This window comes from Poromitra crassiceps, assembly GCF_964638095.1.
Source record: "Poromitra crassiceps genome assembly, chromosome: 15".
Classification (NCBI taxonomy): domain Eukaryota; kingdom Metazoa; phylum Chordata; class Actinopteri; order Beryciformes; family Melamphaidae; genus Poromitra; species Poromitra crassiceps.
The window spans coordinates 15293413-15314456 of record NC_139634.1 but is presented as its reverse complement, the minus strand read 5'-3'; the positions used below and the strand labels follow the sequence as shown (position 1 = coordinate 15314456).

The 21044-nt window shown below is 42.6% G+C and overlaps 2 protein-coding genes and 3 pseudogenes across 6 annotated transcripts in view; all 5 read left to right on the top strand.

Annotated features, from left to right (window-relative positions):
- Positions 1 to 21044, top strand: part of LOC310790483 (protocadherin alpha-3-like) — a gene marked incomplete at its 5' end in the record, with an annotated part of 213351 nt that overhangs the window by 135297 nt on the left and 57010 nt on the right. The window contains one exon of one of the 2 annotated variants that reach the window (XM_083652186.1): positions 11238 to 13616. The exons of the other annotated variant lie outside the window; for it this stretch is intronic. Within the exon in view, the coding sequence (XP_083508312.1) occupies positions 11238 to 13616 (2379 nt within the window). Of the gene's footprint in view, positions 1 to 11237; positions 13617 to 21044 lie in introns of those variants that run through there. 2 annotated transcript variants of the gene reach the window in all.
- LOC310790765 (protocadherin alpha-3-like) lies at positions 223 to 2607 on the top strand (the record flags this gene model as incomplete). The annotated part of the gene is made up of 1 exon (XM_083652497.1): positions 223 to 2607. One exon carries the CDS (start codon positions 223 to 225, stop codon positions 2605 to 2607), a length of 2385 nt encoding a protein of 794 aa, XP_083508623.1.
- LOC310790764 (protocadherin alpha-3 pseudogene) lies at positions 4033 to 6417 on the top strand (annotated as a pseudogene). The gene has a single exon. The product of its transcript is annotated as a protocadherin alpha-3 pseudogene (transcript).
- Positions 14909 to 17302, top strand: LOC310790763 (protocadherin alpha-3 pseudogene; annotated as a pseudogene). Its single transcript has one exon. The product of its transcript is annotated as a protocadherin alpha-3 pseudogene (transcript).
- On the top strand, positions 18190 to 20580 carry LOC310790762 (protocadherin alpha-3 pseudogene; annotated as a pseudogene). Its single transcript has one exon. The product of its transcript is annotated as a protocadherin alpha-3 pseudogene (transcript).

The window sequence follows — 21044 nt, the reverse complement described above, 5'->3', positions numbered from 1 at the left end:
CGTTTTGGGGCTCCTCCCAGATTCAGGGGATGATGATGTTTCCCAGGGCTTTGTTACAAAGACACGCAGGGCGAGACGGAACGGTGCGGCAATCATTTGCTGGCTGTTAAAATGCTTAGGAGTTGAATCGGTGTATTTACCCTTTAATCTGGATTATTTGACGGAAGTGGTCAGATTTTGACATATGCGGTGTTCTCATTATAAGGATTTATGCAAGGAATTATGCGTTTATTTGGTGGAACGAGCTCTGTTGGAATATATCTAGTGGTTTTGTTGCTGGGTTGTTACTGGGAAGCGGTGTCTGGGCAGCTCTCTTACTCCATCTCGGAAGAGGTAAACCCGGGGACTTCTGTTGGAAATATCGCTAAGGATCTTAACGTCAATGTCCAGGATTTGGAGTCCCGGATGTTTCAGATTGTTACCGGATCAAAGAGAAAATATTTCGAGGTAAATCTAAAGACTGGCGTTCTCTACGTTAATGAGAGAATCGACAGAGAGGAGCTATGTGCGAAGACATCGAAATGCACCGTCAGTGTGGAGGCCGTGATTAATGACCCATTGAAACTTTATCGTTTAGACATAAATGTTCTAGATGTAAATGACAATTATCCATTATTCAGTGCTACTTCGCAAAGTATTGACATAGCTGAAAGCACCTTGCCGGGGGCTACATTTCATGTGCTTTTAGCCTACGATGCCGATGTAGGAAAAAATGGAATCAGTTCATACAAGCTAAATCCCAATGAATATTTTTCTTTAGCGGTGCACAAAGGGCAGAGTGTGTCTGCTGAGTTGGTGCTACAGAAAGCATTAGACAGAGAAAAACAGCCAGTGATTAAACTCGCACTGACCGCTCTAGATGGCGGAGCACCTCCAAAATCAGGCACATCAGAGATAATAATTAATGTTTTGGACAACAACGATAACAGCCCAGTGTTTACCAAATCCTTGTATAAAACAGGTATTACAGAAAATGCACCGCTTGGCAGTACAGTGCTAACTGTGTCTGCCACTGACGCGGATGAGGGAACAAACAGAGAGATTTCATATTCTTTGGGCACAAAAGATCAAGATCATGTATTGGAAATATTCCATATTGACCAAATAACGGGTGTATTGACAGTTAAAGGAAAAGTTGACTTTGAGGAGCACCCGGCTTTTGAGATCCGTGTGCAGGCTAGTGACAAAGGCCAGCCACCAATGGCATCACAATGTAAAGTGCTGGTAGAAGTGGTGGACCTAAATGACAATGCCCCTGAGATCACTGTGACGTCATTACTAACAGCAGTGAAGGAGGACGCTAAATTAGGTACTGCTATTGCACTTGTGTCAGTCATTGATAAAGATGGAGGCAACAATGGAGTGGTTCATTGTAATTTTAAGAATGATGTCCCTTTTAAATTGGAAACAAATTATAAAAACTATTATTCTTTGGTGGTCGACAGACCATTAGACAGGGAGAATATTTCTCAGTATAACATCAGCATCATAGCTACAGATGAAGGGACCCCTGCTCTCACGAGCACCAGCAATCTTAATGTATATATTTCTGATGTCAATGACAACTCGCCACGCTTCTCAGAGAGTCTGGTTAATGTTTATCTGAAGGAGAATAGTCCAATAGGAAGAGTTATTCATACTGTCTCTGCAACTGATGGTGACGTTGATAAAAACGCCCAAGTGAGCTATTCATTTTTAGACAGTAACTCACTGCCGCTGTCTACAATGGTAAACATCAACTCAGAGACTGGAGATATAGTCAGCCTGCAGTCTTTTAACTTTGAGGAGTTAAACACGTTCCAGTTTAAAGTTCAGGCCACAGACTCTGGTGTTCCTCCGCTCAGCAGCAACGTGACTGTGAACGTTTTTATCCTGGATGAGAATGACAACAGTCCCGGGATCCTCGCACCCTATTCTGAGCACGGCTCCGTTAACAGTGAGAACATTCCCTATTCTGCTGAAGCGGGATACTTTGTGGCCAAGATCCGGGCTGTAGACGCAGACTCTGGCTACAATGCGCTGCTTTCTTATCACCTCTCTGAGCCCAAGGGAACCAACCTCTTCCGAATCGGAACCAGCACCGGGGAAATCAGGACTAAGAGGCGAATGAGTGACAATGACATCAAGACTCACCCCTTGGTGGTGCTGGTTTGTGATAACGGAGAGCCCTCCCTGTCAGCTACTGTGTCTATTGATGTAGTGGTGGTTGAAAGCACAGCTGACATCCAGACTCAGTTCAGACACGTGCCGATAAAGGAGGAGAGCTTCTCTGATTTAAACCTGTATTTGCTGATCGCCATTGCGTCTGTGTCAGTGATCTTTCTACTGAGCCTCATCAGTTTAATAGCTGTCAAATGCCACAGGACAGACAACAGTTTCAGCAGGTACAGCGCCCCAATGATCACCACCCACCCTGACGGGAGCTGGTCTTACTCTAAATCTACTCAGCAGTATGACGTGTGTTTCAGCTCAGACACGCTGAAGAGTGACGTAGTGGTTTTCCCCGCGCCGTTTCCGCCTGTAGACGCGGAGCTGATCAGTATTAACGGAGGAGACACTTTTAACCGGACTCAGACTTTACCCAGTGGAGAAAAGGTAAGAACATGACAACTTAGAAATATTCATCCACCTTATTTACCTACAAGAAAGAGTATAAAGACAATCTGCTAAATTCACATATATAGCTTCCATCTCTGTCAGTTTTTGTTTTGCCACTATTATGTGTTTATCACTGTCCATGGTGCTGAAACAAGATGAATGTGCTGTGTGCAAACGCTGGGGGTCAAACAGGAAATGGGTCTCCTTACAATCGAAACGCAATATTTCACTGCCCAGTACGCTTTTAGGATTTTTTTAAATAGCCTATGATAACATGGGAATTGTGAATACACAATTTCATCCCTTTTAAGCAAGATGTATATTTGGATAAAATCACTGCACTCAGTTGGTTGTTTTGTTCGAAAATAGGGAAATACTGTATGTTCAGTTTTATATGTCAATACGCATTTTTTGCCTTCTTTATATTAAGGGTTACCACGCAAAACTTTCTGGCTCAATCTAGAGAGCACTTATAACTGAAGACAGGCTGGTGGCTTGACAGACATCTCGTCTTTGTCCGTTTTTATCGGCCACCATTATATAGACCGCTGTCCATGGCTCTGAATAGGTTGGCTCTCTCCTCAGTCATCTTTTCCAGGCTCGCCATATTAGTGTATATTGCTATCCATGGTCCTGGATCCATTCCAAGCCTGAATTTGTTTCGTATTCAATCTCCACTGTGGAGGGACAAAACAATGCGTTTATGGTTAATGAAAGCATCGTTTCACTTCTTTTACCTATTTCATTAAGTATATAGATAATATTTCTGCCCAAATATACTCTGGTTGAACGATGAGAAAACATATTCTTGTTTTCATGTCCTTGTCCATATTTAAGTCATCTCTCTGTATGCTTTTTTATTGTGTTATTTCTCCCGTTAAAGTTACAATGGAACAAAAATAATTATGTCTCCGCATGTTTGTTTTTTTTGCTTTAATGTTCCATTAGCTTTTAACAAGAATATCAAGAATATGCAAGGCTCTTATCATACTGCTGGGGGGGTCGATCATATCTGGTTAACTTAAGCTAAATTATCAGGATAAAATACGCTTTTATGTTCATTTATTTATTTACTATAGTTTGCTATTGTTTACATTGATTTTAAGGAGGATTTAAAACAGTGATGATCATCTCAATGCAGTTGTTTGATGCCGACTGTAGTTATCGCAAATGGCCACGTGGGGACATTGTAGACCATCACATTTGGACGTGTGTGTTTGGTGGCTTGGGGCTCCTCCCAGATTCAGTGGATGAGGGAATGATGATGTTTCCCAGGGCTTTGTTACAAGCCCACGCAGGGCGAGACGGAACGGTGCGACACTCATTTGCTGGCTATTAAAATGCATAGGAGTTGACTGTGCATTTCTCTCTTAATCTGGATTAATTGACCAAAATGGTCGGATCTTGATACATGCGCTGTTCTCAAAAGGAATTATGCATTTATTGGGTGGAACGAGCTCTGTTGGAATATATCTGGTGGTTTTGCTGCTGGGCTGTTACTGGGAAGGGGTGCCTGGGCAGCTCTCTTACTCCGTCTCGGAAGAGGTAAACCCGGGGACTTCTGTTGGAAATATCGCTAAGGATCTTAACCTCAATGTTCAGGATTTGGAGGGCCGGATGTTTCAGATTGTTACCGGATCAAAGAGAAAATATTTCGAGGTAAATCTAAAGACTGGCGTTCTCTACGTTAATGAGAGAATCGACAGAGAGGAGCTCTGTGGGAAGGCTTTGAAATGCATCGTCAGTGTGGAGGCCGTGATAAATGACCCATTGAAGCTGTATCGTTTAGAAATAAATGTTTTAGATGTAAATGACAATTATCCATTATTCAGCGCGACTTCGCAAAGTATCAATATAGCTGAAAGCACCTTACCGGGGGCTACATTCCCTGTGCTGTTAGCCTACGATGCAGATGTAGGGAAAAATGGAATCAGTTCATACAAGCTAAATCCCAATGAATATTTTTCTTTAGCGGTGCACAAAGGGCAGAGTGTGTCTGCTGAGTTGGTGCTACAGAAAGCATTAGACAGAGAAAAACAGGCCGTGATTAAACTCGCACTGACCTCTCTAGATGGCGGAGCACCTCCAAAATCAGGCACATCAGAAATAATAATCAATGTTTTGGACATCAATGATAACAGCCCAGTGTTTACCAAATCCTTGTATAAAACACGTATTACAGAAAATGTGCCGCTGGGCACTACAGTGCTAACTGTGTCTGCCACAGACGCGGATGAGGGAACAAACAGAGAGATTTCCTATTCTTTGATTTCAAAAGATCAAGATCATGTCTTGGGAATATTTCATATTGACGACACAACAGGTGTCTTAAAAGTTCAAGGAAAAGTGGACTTTGAGGAACATCCGGCTTTTGAGATCCGTGTGCTGGCCAGTGACAAAGGTCAGCCACCAATGGAAGCACAATGTAAAGTGCTGGTAGAAGTGGTGGACCTAAACGACAATACCCCTGAGATCACTGTGACGTCATTACTAACAGCAGTGAAGGAGGACGCTAAATTAGGCACTGCTATCGCTCTTGTGTCAGTCATTGATAAAGATGGAGGCAACAATGGATTGGTTCATTGTAATTTTAAGAATGATGTCCCATTTAAATTGGAAACAAATTATAAAAACTATTATTCTTTGGTGGTCGACAGACCTTTAGACAGGGAGAATGTTTCTCAGTATAACATCAGCATCATAGCTACAGATGAAGGGACCCCTGCTCTCACGAGCACCAGCAATCTTAATGTATATATTTCTGATGTCAATGACAACTCGCCACGCTTCTCAGAGACTCTGGTTAATGTTTATCTGAAGGAGAATAGTCCAATACGAAGAGTTATTCAAACGGTCTCTGCAACTGATGATGACGTTGATAAAAACGCGCAGGTGAGCTATTCATTTTTAGACAGTAACTCACTGCCGCTGTCTACAATGGTAAACATCAACTCAGAGACTGGAGATATAGTCAGCCTGCAGTCTTTTAACTTTGAGGAGTTAAACACGTTCCAGTTTAAAGTTCAGGCCACAGACTCTGGTGTTCCTCCGCTCAGCAGCAACGTGACTGTGAACGTTTTTATCCTGGATGAGAATGACAACAGTCCCGGCATCCTCGCGCCCTATTCTGAGCACGGCTCCGTTAACAGTGAGAACATTCCCTATTCTGCTGAAGCGGGCTACTTTGTGGCCAAGATCCGGGCTGTAGACGCAGACTCTGGCTACAATGCGCTGCTTTCTTATCACCTCTCTGAGCCCAAGGGAAGTAACCTCTTCAGAATCGGAACCAGCACCGGGGAAATCAGGACTAAGAGGCGAATGAGTGACAATGACGTCAAGACTCACCCCTTGGTGGTGTTGGTTTGTGATAACGGAGAGCCCTCCCTGTCAGCTACTGTGTCTATTGATGTAGTGGTGGTTGAAAGCACAGCTGACATCCAGACTCAGTTCAGACACGTGCCGATAAAGGAGGAGAGCTTCTCTGATTTAAACCTGTATTTGCTGATCGCCATTGCGTCTGTGTCAGTGATCTTTCTACTGAGCCTCATCAGTTTAATAGCTGTCAAATGCCACAGGACAGACAGCAGTTTCAGCAGGTACAGCGCCCCAATGATCACCACCCACCCTGACGGGAGCTGGTCTTACTCTAAATCTACACAGCAGTATGACGTGTGTTTCAGCTCAGACACGCTGAAGAGTGACGTAGTGGTTTTCCCCGCACCGTTTCCGCCTGTAGACGCGGAGCTGATCAGTATTAACGGAGGAGACACTTTTAACCGGACTCAGACTTTACCCAGTGCAGAAAAGGTAAGAACATGAAACCTCATCTTAGTTTTTATTAAAATAGTGCTAATTATACTACAATTAAATCTGGTAAATTCGCATGGCTTCTATCTCTGTCCGTTTTTGTTTAGTCACTATCAGTGTGTTTGTCACTGTCCATGGTGCTGAAGCCTGAATGTGTTGTATGCGAACTCTCGGGGGCAAAGACGTAAATGAATCTCATTACAATCGAAAGCAATCTTTCCCTGAGTAACCACCCTACGCTTATTACAAAGTTTCTTAACATGCCCGTTAATAATGCTTCGATAAAATAATTGAACTATGTTGTCCCTGTTCTGTTGGAAAATAGGTAAAAATGTCCTGGTTTATTTTTGCATCATCATGCAAGTCAAAAGTAAGTTCGTTTCAAGCTTCATTTGACTCAATCTTTATCTGCCTAAGTCAATAATAACTTACTTTGTTAATGGACTTTGACTTTTGTCAATATAGAGCACTGTAAGGCAGGCTTGGTGGCTAATTGTCTCTTCTTTGTCCGTTATTCTTCTCAGTCACTATTCTATGTGTAGACCGCTATCCATGGTGCTGAAATAAGTGTCTGAATGTTGTCTGTGGTCTCAGTGATCCCCAGGGGACAAAGAGGAAGACTGGTCTCTTTACAGTCGAAAATCTGTCATTGATCGGCCTGCTTAATAGGAATTTCCAACTACTGCATGTTTGTTAGCTAAATAGTGTATATCCAATGTCATAGCTTTTAGGCAAGATGTCACTTCGGATAAAACACTCAGTCAGTGTGTTCATTGTTTTGTTGGGAGATAGGGACAATTTGGTGTAATCAATTTGTTACCCCTTGTGTACTTATTTGATATTTTGTATAGCAGAGAGAAATGAGACTCTGTCCTTGCTCCAGAAAAACAAAAACTGAACTAAACGCATCACGATTATGTTGTGTTGAATGATTCCTGTGATATTATGTCTTTGCATATTAAATTGGTTAAAATGGGTCCTCAGACTTCAATCATGCCAGTGTACTTTAATGTTGAAAGTTGTTGAATGCAGTTATTTCAAATGTCCACAAGGGGACATTGTAGACCATCACATTTGGACGGTTGTTTCTGGAGGTTTGCGGCTCCTCCCAGATTCAGAGGATGATGATGTTTCTCCGTGCTTTGTCACAAAGAGACGCATGCGAGACAGAACGGTGCACAATTTTCCCGTTGCTTGTTCAAAATCATCGAGACGGATTCTTGTATTTCCCTTGATTTGAAGATTTTGTAGACTGGTAAAATTGTGATCTATGTTTTGTCCACGTTGGAAATAATTATGTTTTTCCCGAGCGAAAGGAATCATTTTGGGATATATCTAGTGGTTGTGCTGCTGGTTTGTTACTGGGAAGCGGTGTCTGGACAGCTCTCTTACTCCGTATCAGAAGAAGTAAACCAGGGGACTTCTGTTGGAAATATCGCAAAGGATCTTAACCTCAATGTTCAGGATTTGGAGTCCCGCACGTTTCAGATTGTTACCGGATCAAAGAGGAAATATTTCGAGGTAAATCTAAAGACTGGTTTTCTCTACGTCAATGAGAGAATAGACAGAGAGGAGCTCTGTGCAGATAAACCCAAATGCACGGTAAGCGTAGAGGCTGTGATCAACAATCCATTAAGGCTTTACCGTGTGGAAATAGTTATTCAAGATGTTAATGACAATTCTCCGTCTTTCAACACAAAATCACAAATTTTGAACATTGTAGAGAACACTCTACCGGGACGTAAATTCGCTTTATCAGAGGCAACTGATGCGGATGTGGGCAAGAATGGTGTTAGCTCGTATAAGCTCAGTCCTAACGAATACTTCTCTCTTGCGACACACAAAGGAGGAGAGAGTATATCTGCTGAATTAGTGCTGCAGAAAGCCTTAGACCGTGAGAAACAAGCAACAATACGGCTCATTTTAACTGCGATAGACGGGGGAAATCCACCGAAATCAGGCACATCAGAGATCGAAATCAATGTTGTAGATATTAATGATAACGCACCGATATTCAGCAGTACTTTATACAAAGTTAAAATTATTGAAAACATTCCCATAGGCACGACAGTCTTCACTTTAAATGCGACTGACGCTGATGAAGGCACAAACAGTGAAATAGTTTATTCTCTTCGTAGTAAGGATCAAGATCACATTCTTGACATTTTCAGAATTGACCCTGACACGGGGATCATTTCAATGAAAGGCAAAATCGACTTTGAGGACAGGCAAGCTTTTGAGATCCGTGCAGAGGCCAGTGATAAAGGTCAACCACCAATTTCTGATCACTGTAAATTACTGGTAGAAGTAATAGATCTAAATGACAATGCTCCTGAAATCACTGTGACGTCACTGCTCAAAACAGTCAAAGAAGACGCTAAAGTAGGTACTGCTGTTGCGCTTGTATCAGTTCTCGACACAGATAGTGGCAAAAATGGCGAGGTGACCTGTGAAGTCTTAAATAACGTCCCGTTTAAATTAGAAACAAATTATAAAAACTATTACTCTTTAGTGGTTAACGGGCCTCTTGACAGAGAAATTACTCCCCAGTACAATGTCACCATTTCAGCTACTGATGAAGGGAGTCCACCTCTCTCGAACATCAGTGTTATTACTGTGCATGTGTCTGATGTTAATGACAACGCACCACATTTTTCAGAGCCGTTAGTTAATGTTTATGTTAAAGAGAACAGTCAAGTAGGAACGACTATTAAAACAGTGGCTGCATTTGATACTGACCTCAGTGAAAACGCGCAGGTCAGCTATTCATTTTTAGACAGTAATAGTAACTCACTGCCGCTGTCTACAATGGTAAACATCAACTCAGAGACTGGAGATATAGTCAGCCTGCAGTCTTTTAACTTTGAGGAGTTCAAAACGTTGCAGTTTAAAGTTCAGGCCACAGACTCTGGTGTTCCTCCGCTCAGCAGCAACGTGACTGTGAACGTTTTTATCCTGGATGAGAATGACAACAGTCCTGGGATCCTCGCACCCTATTCTGAGCACGGCTCCGTTAACAGTGAGAACATTCCCTATTCTGCTGAAGCGGGCTACTTTGTGGCCAAGATCCGGGCTGTAGACGCAGACTCTGGCTACAATGCGTTGCTTTCTTATCACCTCTCTGAACCCAAGGGAACCAACCTCTTCCGAATCGGAACCAGCACCGGGGAAATCAGGACTAAGAGGCGAATGAGTGACAATGACGTCAAGACTCACCCGTTGGTGGTGCTGGTTTGTGATAACGGAGAGCCCTCCCTGTCAGCTACTGTGTCTATTGATGTAGTGGTGGTTGAAAGCACGGCTGACATCCAGACTCAGTTCAGGCACGTGCCGATAAAGGAGGAGAGCTTCTCTGATTTAAACCTGTATTTGCTGATCGCCATTGCGTCTGTGTCAGTGATCTTTCTACTGAGCCTCATCAGTTTAATAGCTGTCAAATGCCACAGGACAGACAGCAGTTTCAGCAGGTACAGCGCCCCAATGATCACCACCCACCCTGACGGGAGCTGGTCTTACTCTAAATCTACACAGCAGTATGACGTGTGTTTCAGCTCAGACACGTTGAAGAGTGACGTAGTGGTTTTCCCCGCGCCGTTTCCGCCTGTAGATGCGGAGCTGATCAGTATTAACGGAGGAGACACTTTTAACCGGACTCAGACTTTACCCACCAAAGAGAAGGTACGTAATGCACAATAGTCTTGCTCATTTAACATTAGAAATATCGTTATCTTCAAACAGACCCAATATGGGCCTGGTTTCATTCACACACTTGCTTTAGAAAAAGCCATGGCGGGTATATAGGCCCATGTCGCTCTCCGTGGTGCTGAAAGCAACAATGCTACATTTTTTGTTGCCCTCTTGTTGATCTTTATGACCTTACATAATTTGTGCTCCCATTTCCACAGGATTTTTGTCCTCAAATGTGACATCGATAAATAATTGTTTGATTAATTGATGTGTCCTCAAATGACATCCATTAAAAGCATGGTGCTTTATAGCTTAAAGTTTAAGCTGAGGAGAGGCATTTAGCACCACGGACAGCGCCTCAATGTATACCGGTAGTTTACATGCATACTGCCATGAGGCGCTGTCCGTGGTGCTGAACGCCTCTTCTCTTCTTGTCTATTCTATACAATACTACATGCATTTATAACGCTGAACTTTTATACGCCACTGGGACTCTCAACCACCTTCCTCACCTGCCCTTCTGAGAAAAAACATCTTACGTGGTCTTTTCATAACAATGAGTTGAGAAGATTCATATGGTGTCCGTGGTCATTACATTTTTGTTGCAGTTGATCTCGTTTTCTTCGTGAATATTATTAATTGCTTAGAGGCAACGAACATGTAAAGCACCTGATTTGAATCAATATTACAAAAAATGAATGACAAGCTGAACGTTATCATTCTCTAATCTCTATATGGTTCGATGTATTAATATTATGAGTTTAATCTGTCTTCTATTTAGAGGTGAGCTCTTCTAAAACAAAACCTGGTGGTGGTTTTGTCAAACAGTATCGTTTCTTTTTAATGCATGTTAATTAGACATAACGAACACTTCATCTTCTCTTTGGGCTATCTATCTTGTATACCAAAGAAACACGTGGTGTCGCTGGAGACCATAGAATATAATGAGTTCAGAGTCTAAAACTCCTCCTTCGTTCATGAAAAAAGGGAAACGTCATCCGCTCGTATTGCTTTGTGGGGAGAGGAAACAGTCGAATGGAACCGTGGCGAGAAGAGGATTTTAAAGAGGATTGGATATAGCCTATTTGTTTTAATGCCTTTTTTTCATGCGGCAACTTGGATTCGTCTCTTGTGATTAAACAGCGATGGCTGCTCGGGAACAATGGGATTATTTTGCGGGTCTGTTCGTTGCTCTGCTTTGTCTGTGTGACTGGTCTGCGGCTCAGATATCTTATTCAGTTTCAGAGGAGGTGGACAAAGGCACGGTAGTGGGGAATCTCGCCAAGGATTTAAACCTCAATGTGCAGGAACTGGAAGCCACTGGTCTTCGGATTAACTCGGGCTATACAACGCAGTATTTTGACGTGAATCAGAAAACTGGAGCCCTGTTCGTTAACGAGAGGATAGACCGTGAGGAGCTTTGTCCTAATATGATAAAGTGCTCTTTAAATATAGAGGCCATATTGAGTCACCACGTAAGCCTCCATCGAATTGAGATTAACGTTCTTGATATTAATGACAATTCGCCATATTTTCTGGATGAATCAAAGGCAGTTGAAGTGTATGAGTCTTCATTTATCGGGGAGAGGTATTCACTGCCAATAGCTCATGACGCAGACATAGGCAGTAACTCGGTAAAGAGCTACAAGCTGAGCGCAAATGAATACTTCACCGTGGATGTGCAGAGCAGTAGAGAGCAGCGTGTGTCTGCTGAACTGGTGCTGCAGAAAGCTTTAGACAGAGAGAAACAGGCTGTTATTCAACTCACACTGACCGCTGTAGATGGAGGTAAACCTGTCAGGTCAGGGACTTTGCAGATAACCGTGAATGTAATGGATGTAAATGATAATTCCCCGTTGTTTAGTAAACCTCTCTACAAGGTTCAGGTTGTTGAAAATGCAAAGATTGGGGCCACATTATTGACAGTGAGCGCAACTGACTTAGATGAAGGTGTCAATAGTCAGCTTGTGTACACTTTTACAGAAGAGGGACGCTCAAACGCTGATGATAAATTTTTCCTGAATGCCGAAAGTGGTGAAATTACTGTAAAGGCGAATATTGATTATGAAGAAACTCAAGCGTATGAAATTCGTGTGCAAGCAAGAGACAAAGGGACACCTCCTCGTAGCGCTCGTGGCAAGGTTTTAGTAGAAGTTATTGATCTAAATGACAATTCTCCAGAAATCTTAGTGTCATCACTCATGAGTCCAGTAAAAGAGGACGCTGAAATAGGAAAAGTTATTGCTTTGGTGACTATAACTGATAAAGACGGAGGCAAAAATGGACTCACAGACTGTAAGCTCACTGGCTCTGTGCCATTTAAATTAAAATCGAATTATAAAAATTATTATTCCTTGCTGGTTGACGGGCATCTTGACAGAGAGAGTGTTCCCCAATATAATATTTCAATTACAGCTACAGATGAGGGGACCCCGCCTCTATCGAGCACCAGCGTTATTACCGTTCACATTTCTGATGTTAATGACAACGCTCCTCGTTTCCTTGAACCCACTATTAATGTTTATGTGAGAGAGAATAGTCCAGTAGGAGCTATTATTCATACTTTGACAACGTTTGATGCCGATTTGAATGAAAACGCAAAAACAACATATTCCTTGATTGATAATTATTTGAAGAACACCCAGATAGCGTCGATAGTAAACATCAACTCAGAGACTGGAGATATAGTCAGCCTGCAGTCTTTTAACTTTGAGGAGTTAAAAACGTTCCAGTTTAAAGTTCAGGCCACAGACTCTGGTGTTCCTCCGCTCAGCAGCAACGTGACTGTGAACGTTTTGATCCTGGATGAGAATGACAACAGTCCCGGGATCCTCGCACCCTATTCTGAGCACGGCTCCGTTAACAGTGAGAACATTCCCTATTCTGCTGAAGTGGGCTACTTTGTGGCAAAGATCCGGGCTGTAGATGCAGACTCTGGCTACAATGCGCTGCTTTCTTATCACCTCTCTGAGCCCAAGGGAACCAACCTCTTCAGAATCGGAACCAGCACCGGAGAAATCAGGACTAAGAGGCGAATGAGTGACAATGACGTCAAGACTCACCCGTTGGTGGTGCTGGTTTGTGATAACGGAGAGCCCTCCCTGTCAGCTACCGTGTCTATTGATGTAGTGGTCGTTGAAAGCACGGCTGACATCCAGACTCAGTTCAGACACGTGCCGATAAAGGAGGAGAGCTTCTCTGATTTAAACCTGTATTTGTTGATCGCCATTGCGTCTGTTTCAGTGATCTTTCTACTGAGCCTCATCAGTTTAATAGCTGTCAAATGCCACAGGACAGACAACAGTTTCAGCAGGTACAGCGCCCCAATGATCACCACCCACCCTGACGGGAGCTGGTCTTACTCTAAATCTACTCAGCAGTATGACGTGTGTTTCAGCTCAGACACGCTGAAGAGTGACGTAGTGGTTTTCCCCGCACCGTTTCCGCCTGTAGACGCGGAGCTGATCAGTATTAACGGAGGAGACACTTTTAACCGGACTCAGACTTTACCCAGTACAGAAAAGGTAAGAACATGAAACCTCATCTTAGTTTTTATTAAAATAGTGCTAATTATACTATAATTAAATCTGGTAAATTCGCATGGCTTCTATCTCTGTCTGTTTGTGTTTAGTCACTATCATGTGTTTGTCACTGTCCATGGTGCTGAAGCCTGAATGTGTTGTGTGCGAACTCTCGGGGGCAAAGACGAAAATGAATCTCATTACAATCGAAAGCAATCTTTCCCTGAGTAACCAGTACCCTACGCTTATTACGAAGTTTCTTAACATGCCCGTTAATAACTGGTGAGTAATGCTTCGATAAAATCATTGAACTAATGTTGTCCCTGTTTTGTTGGAAAATAGGTAAAAATGTCCTGGTTTATTTTGCATCATCATGCAAGTCAAAAGTAAGTGCGTGTCAAGCTTCATTTGACTCTATCTTTATCTGCCTATAACTTACTTTTTTAATGGACTTTGCCTTTTGTCAATAGAGAGCACTGTAAGGCAGGCTGGTGGCTTATTATCTCTTCTTTGTCCGTTTTTCTTCTCAGTCACCATTCTATGTGTAGACCGCTGTCCATGGTGCTGAAACACGTGTCTGAATGTTGTCTGTGGTCTCAGTGATCCCCAGGGGACAAAGAGGAAGACTGGTCTCTTTACGGTCGAAAAACTGTCATTGATCGGCTTGCTTAATAGGAATGTCCAACTATGTTTGTTAATAGCTGGTAAATAGTGTATATCCAATGTCATAGCTTTTAGGCAAGATTTCACTTCGGATAAAACACTCAGTCAGTGTGTTCATTGTTTTGTTGGGAGATAGGGACACTTTGGTGTAATACATTTTTTTACCCCTTGTGTACTTATTTTATATTTTGTATATCAGAGCGAAATGAGACTCTGTCCTTGGTCCAGAAAAACAAAAACTGAACTAAACGCATCACGATTGTGTTGTGTTGAATGATCCCTGTGATATGATGTATTTGCATATGAAATTGGTGAAAAATGGGTCCTCAGGCTTCAATCATGCCAGTGTTGAAAGTTGTTGAATGCAGTTATTTCAAATGTCCACAAGGGGACATTGTAGACCATCACATTTGGACGGTTGTTTCTGGATGTTTGCGGCTCCTCCCAGATTCAGAGGATGATGATGTTTCTCCGTGCTTTGTCACAAAGAGACGCATGCGAGACAGAACGGTGCACACTTTTCCCGTTGCTTGTTCAAAATCATAGAGATGGATTCTTGTATTTCCCTTGATTTGAAGATTTTGTAGACTGGTAAAATTGTGATCTATGTTTTGTCCACGTTGGATATAATTATGTTTTTCCCGAGCGGAAGGAGTCATTTTGGGATATATCTAGTGGTTGTGCTGCTGGTTTGTTACTGGGAAGCGGTGTCTGGACAGCTCTCTTACTCCGTATCAGAAGAGGTAAACCCGGGGACTTCTGTTGGAAATATCGCAAAGGATCTTAACCTCAATGTCCAGGATTTGGAGTCCCGCATGTTTCAGATTGTTACCGGATCAAAGAGAAAATATTTCGACGTAAATCTAAAGACTGGCGTCATTTATGTCAATGAGAGAATAGACCGGGAGGAGCTTTGTGCGAAGTCTACAAAATGTACTGTAAACGTAGAAGCCGTCATCAATGACCCTTTGAAGCTTTATGGGTTAGAGATAAACGTCTTAGATATAAATGATAATGCACCATTTTTCTCCGAACAGATACAGTATCTTAACATAGGTGAAAATACTTTACCAGGAGTGAAATTCGGACTGATAGGAGCATCCGATGTGGATGTTGGTAAGAACAATGTTAATGCATACAAGCTCAATACGAGCGATTATTTTTCTATAGAAATACACAAACGGGGAGATAGTGTATCTGTCGAGTTAGTGCTGCAGAAATCGTTAGACCGCGAGAAACAGCCTATTATAAAACTCACATTGACAGCAGTTGACGGTGGAAATCCTCCAAAGTCGGGAACATCACAAATCATTATCAACGTTTTAGATATTAACGACAACCATCCAGTGTTTAGTAGTTCTTTGTATAAAACTCAAATTTTGGAGAACTTGCCAAAGGGGGCAACATTGTTAATTTTGAACGCAACAGACGCAGATGAAGGTTTGAACAGTGAAATAGAATATTCTTTAAGAACTAAGGGTCAGGATCAGATCTTAGATATATTTCAAATTGATCCTAAAACTGGTGCAATCTTAGTGAAAGGTGAGATTGACTATGAAGAAAATTCTGCATTTGAGATTCACGCACAGGCCAGTGACAAAGGCCAACCCCCGATGTCCGCTCATTGTAAAGTGCTGGTAGAAGTAATAGATCTAAACGACAATGCTCCTGAGATCACTGTGACGTCACTACTGAACACAGTGAAGGAGGACGCTAAAGTAGGGACTGCTATTGCACTTGTCTCTGTCCTGGATAAAGATGGTGGGAAAAACGGTTTAGTGCAGGCTGTTATCGCAAATGAACCCCACTTTAAATTAGAAACAAACTACAAAAAATATTATTCTTTAATTGTCAATGGGAGGCTTGACAGGGAAAGTAAGGCCCAGTATAATGTCACTATCGTAGCAACTGATGAAGGGAGCCCACCTCTCTCCAGCACCAGCATCATTACTGTTCACGTTTCTGATGTCAATGACAACGCGCCTCGCTTCTCAGAGCCTGTGATTAATGTTTACTTGAAAGAGAACAGTCAAGTGGGAGCAACCATTAAAACAGTATCAGCAGTTGATGCTGATGTCGATCAAAATGGTGAGGTGAGCTATTCATTTTTAGAGAGTAATACTAACTCACTGCCGCTGTCTACAATGGTAAATATTAATTCACAGACTGGAGATATAGTCAGTCTGCAGGCTTTTAACTTTGAGGAGTTAAAAACGTTCCAGTTTAAAGTTCAGGCCACAGACTCTGGTATTCCTCCGCTCAGCAACAACGTGACTGTGAACGTTTTGATCCTGGATGAGAATGACAACAGTCCCGGGATCCTCGCACCCTATTCTGAGCACGGATCCGTTAACAGTGAGAACATTCCCTATTCTGCTGAAGCGGGCTACTTTGTGGCCAAGATCCGGGCTGTAGACGCAGACTCTGGCTACAATGCGCTGCTTTCTTATCACCTCTCTGAGTCCAAGGGAACCAACCTCTTCCGAATCGGAACCAGCACCGGAGAAATCAGGACTAAGAGGCGAATGAGTGACAATGACATCAAGGCTCACCCGTTGATGGTGCTGGTTTGTGATAACGGAGAGCCCTCCCTGTCAGCTACTGTGTCTATTGATGTAGTGGTGGTTGAAAGCACAGCTGACATCCAGACTCAGTTCAGACACGTGCCGGTAAAGGAGGAGAGCTTCTCTGATTTAAACCTGTATTTGCTGATCGCCATTGCGTCTGTGTCAGTGATCTTTCTACTGAGCCTCATCAGTTTAATAGCTGTCAAATGCCACAGGACAGACAACAGTTTCAGCAGGTACAGCGCCCCAATGATCACCACCCACCCTGACGGGAGCTGGTCTTACTCTAAATCTACTCAGCAGTATGACGTGTGTTTCAGCTCAGACACGTTGAAGAGTGACGTAATGGTTTTCCCCGCGCCGTTTCCGCCTGTAGATGCGGAGCTGATCAGTATTAACGGAGGAGACACTTTTAACCGGACTCAGACTTTACCAAATCAAGAGAAGGTAAGAACATGACAACATACATTATCTCCATAGCCATACACATCAAATTTCAATGTCTTGAATTGATCTCGAATAGAGCGTGAAAAGATGCTCCTTTCCATTTATTCCTTGACCTCAAAGGGTTAATGCGACACTTGTCATTGTGAAGGATATTGCGTTTTGGTCAAAAATAGAAGTAAGACGTAATTTAATACGTTGTTGTAGTGAAGTGATATGCCTCCTGACTCCTCACTCATCCTTTGGCTATATCGCTGTCCATGGTCCTGAATCCAATTCAAACTCTGTGGAAGGACGAAGCAATGCTTTCATTTGTAATGTAAAGCATTGATTCACTATCCAGCAAGCACATGCGTTACTACACGTTATATTGCCGCGTGTGATGTTTTACCTATTTTAGGTAGTATCAGGATAACATTTTTGCCACATTTACACTCCAATGTGTTGGAAAATGAGACAACATTCTTGTTTTCATATTCTTGGCAAGTGTTGCGCCTCTATTTATTTATTTATTTATTTATTTATTTATTTATTTATTTATTTATTTATTTATTTATTTATGTATTTGCCATTGGTTAGCTTGATTTTAACGGATGATTTAAAATAGTGAAAATAATTCCATTACAGTTGTTTGATGCTTGTAGTTATTTCAAATGACCACGTGGGGACATTGTAGACCATCACATTTGGACGTTCTATTTTGTTGATTGAGGCTCCTCCCAGATTCAGGGGATGATGTTTCTCGGGGCTTTGTTACAAAGAGATAGAGACGCAGGGCGAGAGAAAAGGTGCGACAACCATTTTCCTGTTGGCTGTTAAAGTTGCAATTGTGTATTTCTCTCTCTGGATTATTTGACGGAAGTGGGCAGATTTGGAACTATTTGCTGACATTATAAGGAATTATGCATTTACCGGATGGAACGAGCTCTGCTGGAATATATCTGGTGGTTTTGCTGCTGGGTTGTTCCTGGGAATCGGTGTCTGGGCAGCTCTCTTACTCCGTATCGGAAGAGGTTAACCTGGGGACTTCGGTTGGAAATATCGCTAAGGATCTTAACCTTAATATACAGGATTTGGAGTCCCGTATGTTTCAGATTGTTACCGGATCAAAGAGAAAATATTTCGAGGTAAATCTAAAGACTGGCGTTCTATACGTCAATGAGAGAATCGACAGAGAGGAACTCTGTGCGAAGACATTGAAATGCACCGTCAGTGTGGAGGCCGTGATTAATGACCCATTGGAACTGTACCGTTTAGAAATAAATGTTGTAGATGTAAATGACAATTATCCATTATTCACTGCTACTTCGCAAAGTATTGACATAGCTGAAAGCACCTTGCCGGGGGCTACATTCCCTGTGCTGTTAGCCTACGATGCAGATGTAGGGAAAAATGATATCAGTTCATACAAGCTAAATCCCAACGAATATTTTTCTTTAGCGGTGCACAAAGGGCAGAGTGTGTCTGCTGAGTTGGTGCTGCAGAAAGCATTAGACCGGGAAAAACAGCAGATGATTAAACTCGCACTGACCGCTCTAGATGGCGGAGCACCTCCAAAATCAGGCACATCAGAGATAATAATCAATGTTTTGGACATCAATGATAACAGCCCAGTGTTTACCAAATCCTTGTATAAAACACGTATTACAGAAAATGTGCCGCTTGGCACTACAGTGCTAACTGTGTCTGCCACTGACGCGGATGAGGGAACAAACAGAGATATTTCATATTCTTTGATATCAAAAGATCAAGATCATGTATTGGAAATATTTAATATTGACCAAATAACGGGTGTATTGACAGTTAAAGGAAAAGTTGACTTTGAGGAGCACCCAGCTTTTGAGATCCGTGTGCTGGCCAGTGACAAAGGCCAGCCCCCAATGGCAGCACAATGTAAAGTGCTGGTAGAAGTGGTGGACCTAAACGACAATGCCCCTGAAATAACTGTGACGTCATTACTGACAGCAGTGAAGGAGGACGCTAAATTAGGTACTGCTATTGCACTTGTATCAGTCATTGATAAAGATGGAGGCAACAATGGAGTGGTTCATTGTCATTTTAAGAATGATGTCCCTTTTAAATTTAAAACAAATTATAAAAACTACTATTCTTTGGTGGTCGACAGACCATTAGACAGGGAGAATGTTTCTCAGTATAACATCAGCATCATAGCTACAGATGAAGGGATCCCTGCTCTCACGAGCACCAGCAATCTTAATGTATACATTTCTGATGTCAATGACAACTCGCCACGCTTCTCAGAGACTCTGGTTAATGTTTATCTGAAAGAGAATAGTCCAATAGGAATAGTTATTCAAACGGTCTCTGCAACTGATGATGACGTTGATAAGAACGCCCAGGTTAGCTATTCATTTTTAGACAGTAACTCACTGCCGCTGTCTACAATGGTAAACATCAACTCAGAGACTGGAGATATAGTCAGCCTGAAGTCCTTTAACTTTGAGGAGTTAAAAACGTTCCAGTTTAAAGTTCAAGCCACAGACTCTGGTGTGCCTCCGCTCAGCAGCAACGTGACTGTGAACGTTTTTATCCTGGATGAGAATGACAACAGTCCCGGGATCCTCGCGCCCTATTCTGAGCACGGCTCCGTTAACAGTGAGAACATTCCCTATTCTGCTGAAGCGGGCTACTTTGTGGCCAAGATCCGGGCTGTAGATGCAGACTCTGGCTACAATGCGCTGCTTTCTTATCACCTCTCTGAGCCCAAGGGAACCAACCTCTTCCGAATCGGAACCAGCACGGGGGAAATCAGGACTAAGAGGCGAATGAGTGACAATGACGTCAAGACTTACCCGTTGGTGGTGCTGGTTTGTGATAACGGAGAGCCCTCCCTGTCAGCTACTGTGTCTATTGATGTAGTGGTGGTTGAAAGCACAGCTGACATCCAGACTCAGTTCAGACACGTGCCGATAAAGGAGGAGAGCTTCTCTGATTTAAACCTGTATTTGCTGATCGCCATTGCATCGGTGTCACTGATCTTTCTACTGAGCCTCATCAGTTTAATAGCTGTCAAATGCCACAGGACAGACAGCAGTTTCAGCAGGTACAGCGCCCCAATGATCACCACCCACCCTGACGGGAGCTGGTCTTACTCTAAATCTACTCAGCAGTATGACGTGTGTTTCAGCTCAGACACGTTGAAGAGTGACGTAGTGGTTTTCCCAGCGCCGTTTCCGCCTGTAGATGCGGAGCTGATCAGTATTAACGGAGGAGACACTTTTAACCGGCCTCAGACTTTACCCAGCACAGAGAAGGTACGTAATGCCCTTTAAACTATCTTGCTCAGACCTTTAAATGTATCGAAACATCGTTATCTTCAAACAGACCCATTATGGGCCTGGTTTCATTCACACTTGCTTTATAAAAAAGCCATGGCAGTATGTCGCTCTCCGTGGTGCTGAATGCAACAATGTTGCAACAATTTGTTGTTGCTCTCTTTTGTTGACGATTCTCATATTAGACAACTTATAAAACACTCTTCTTTATGACCTTACAGAATTTGTGCTCCCATATGTTCACAGCATTTTTCGTCCTCAAATGTGACATTGATAAATAATTGTTTGATTAATTGATTTTTCCTCAAATAACGTTGATTAAAAGCATTACATTGGTGATTTAGTAGCTTAAAGTTTAAGCTAAGAAGATAATTTCCCCCCGGGGATCATTAAAGTCTTTCTGATTCTGATTCTGAGAAGAGGCGTTTAGCACCACGGACAGCGCCTCAATGTACTGGTAG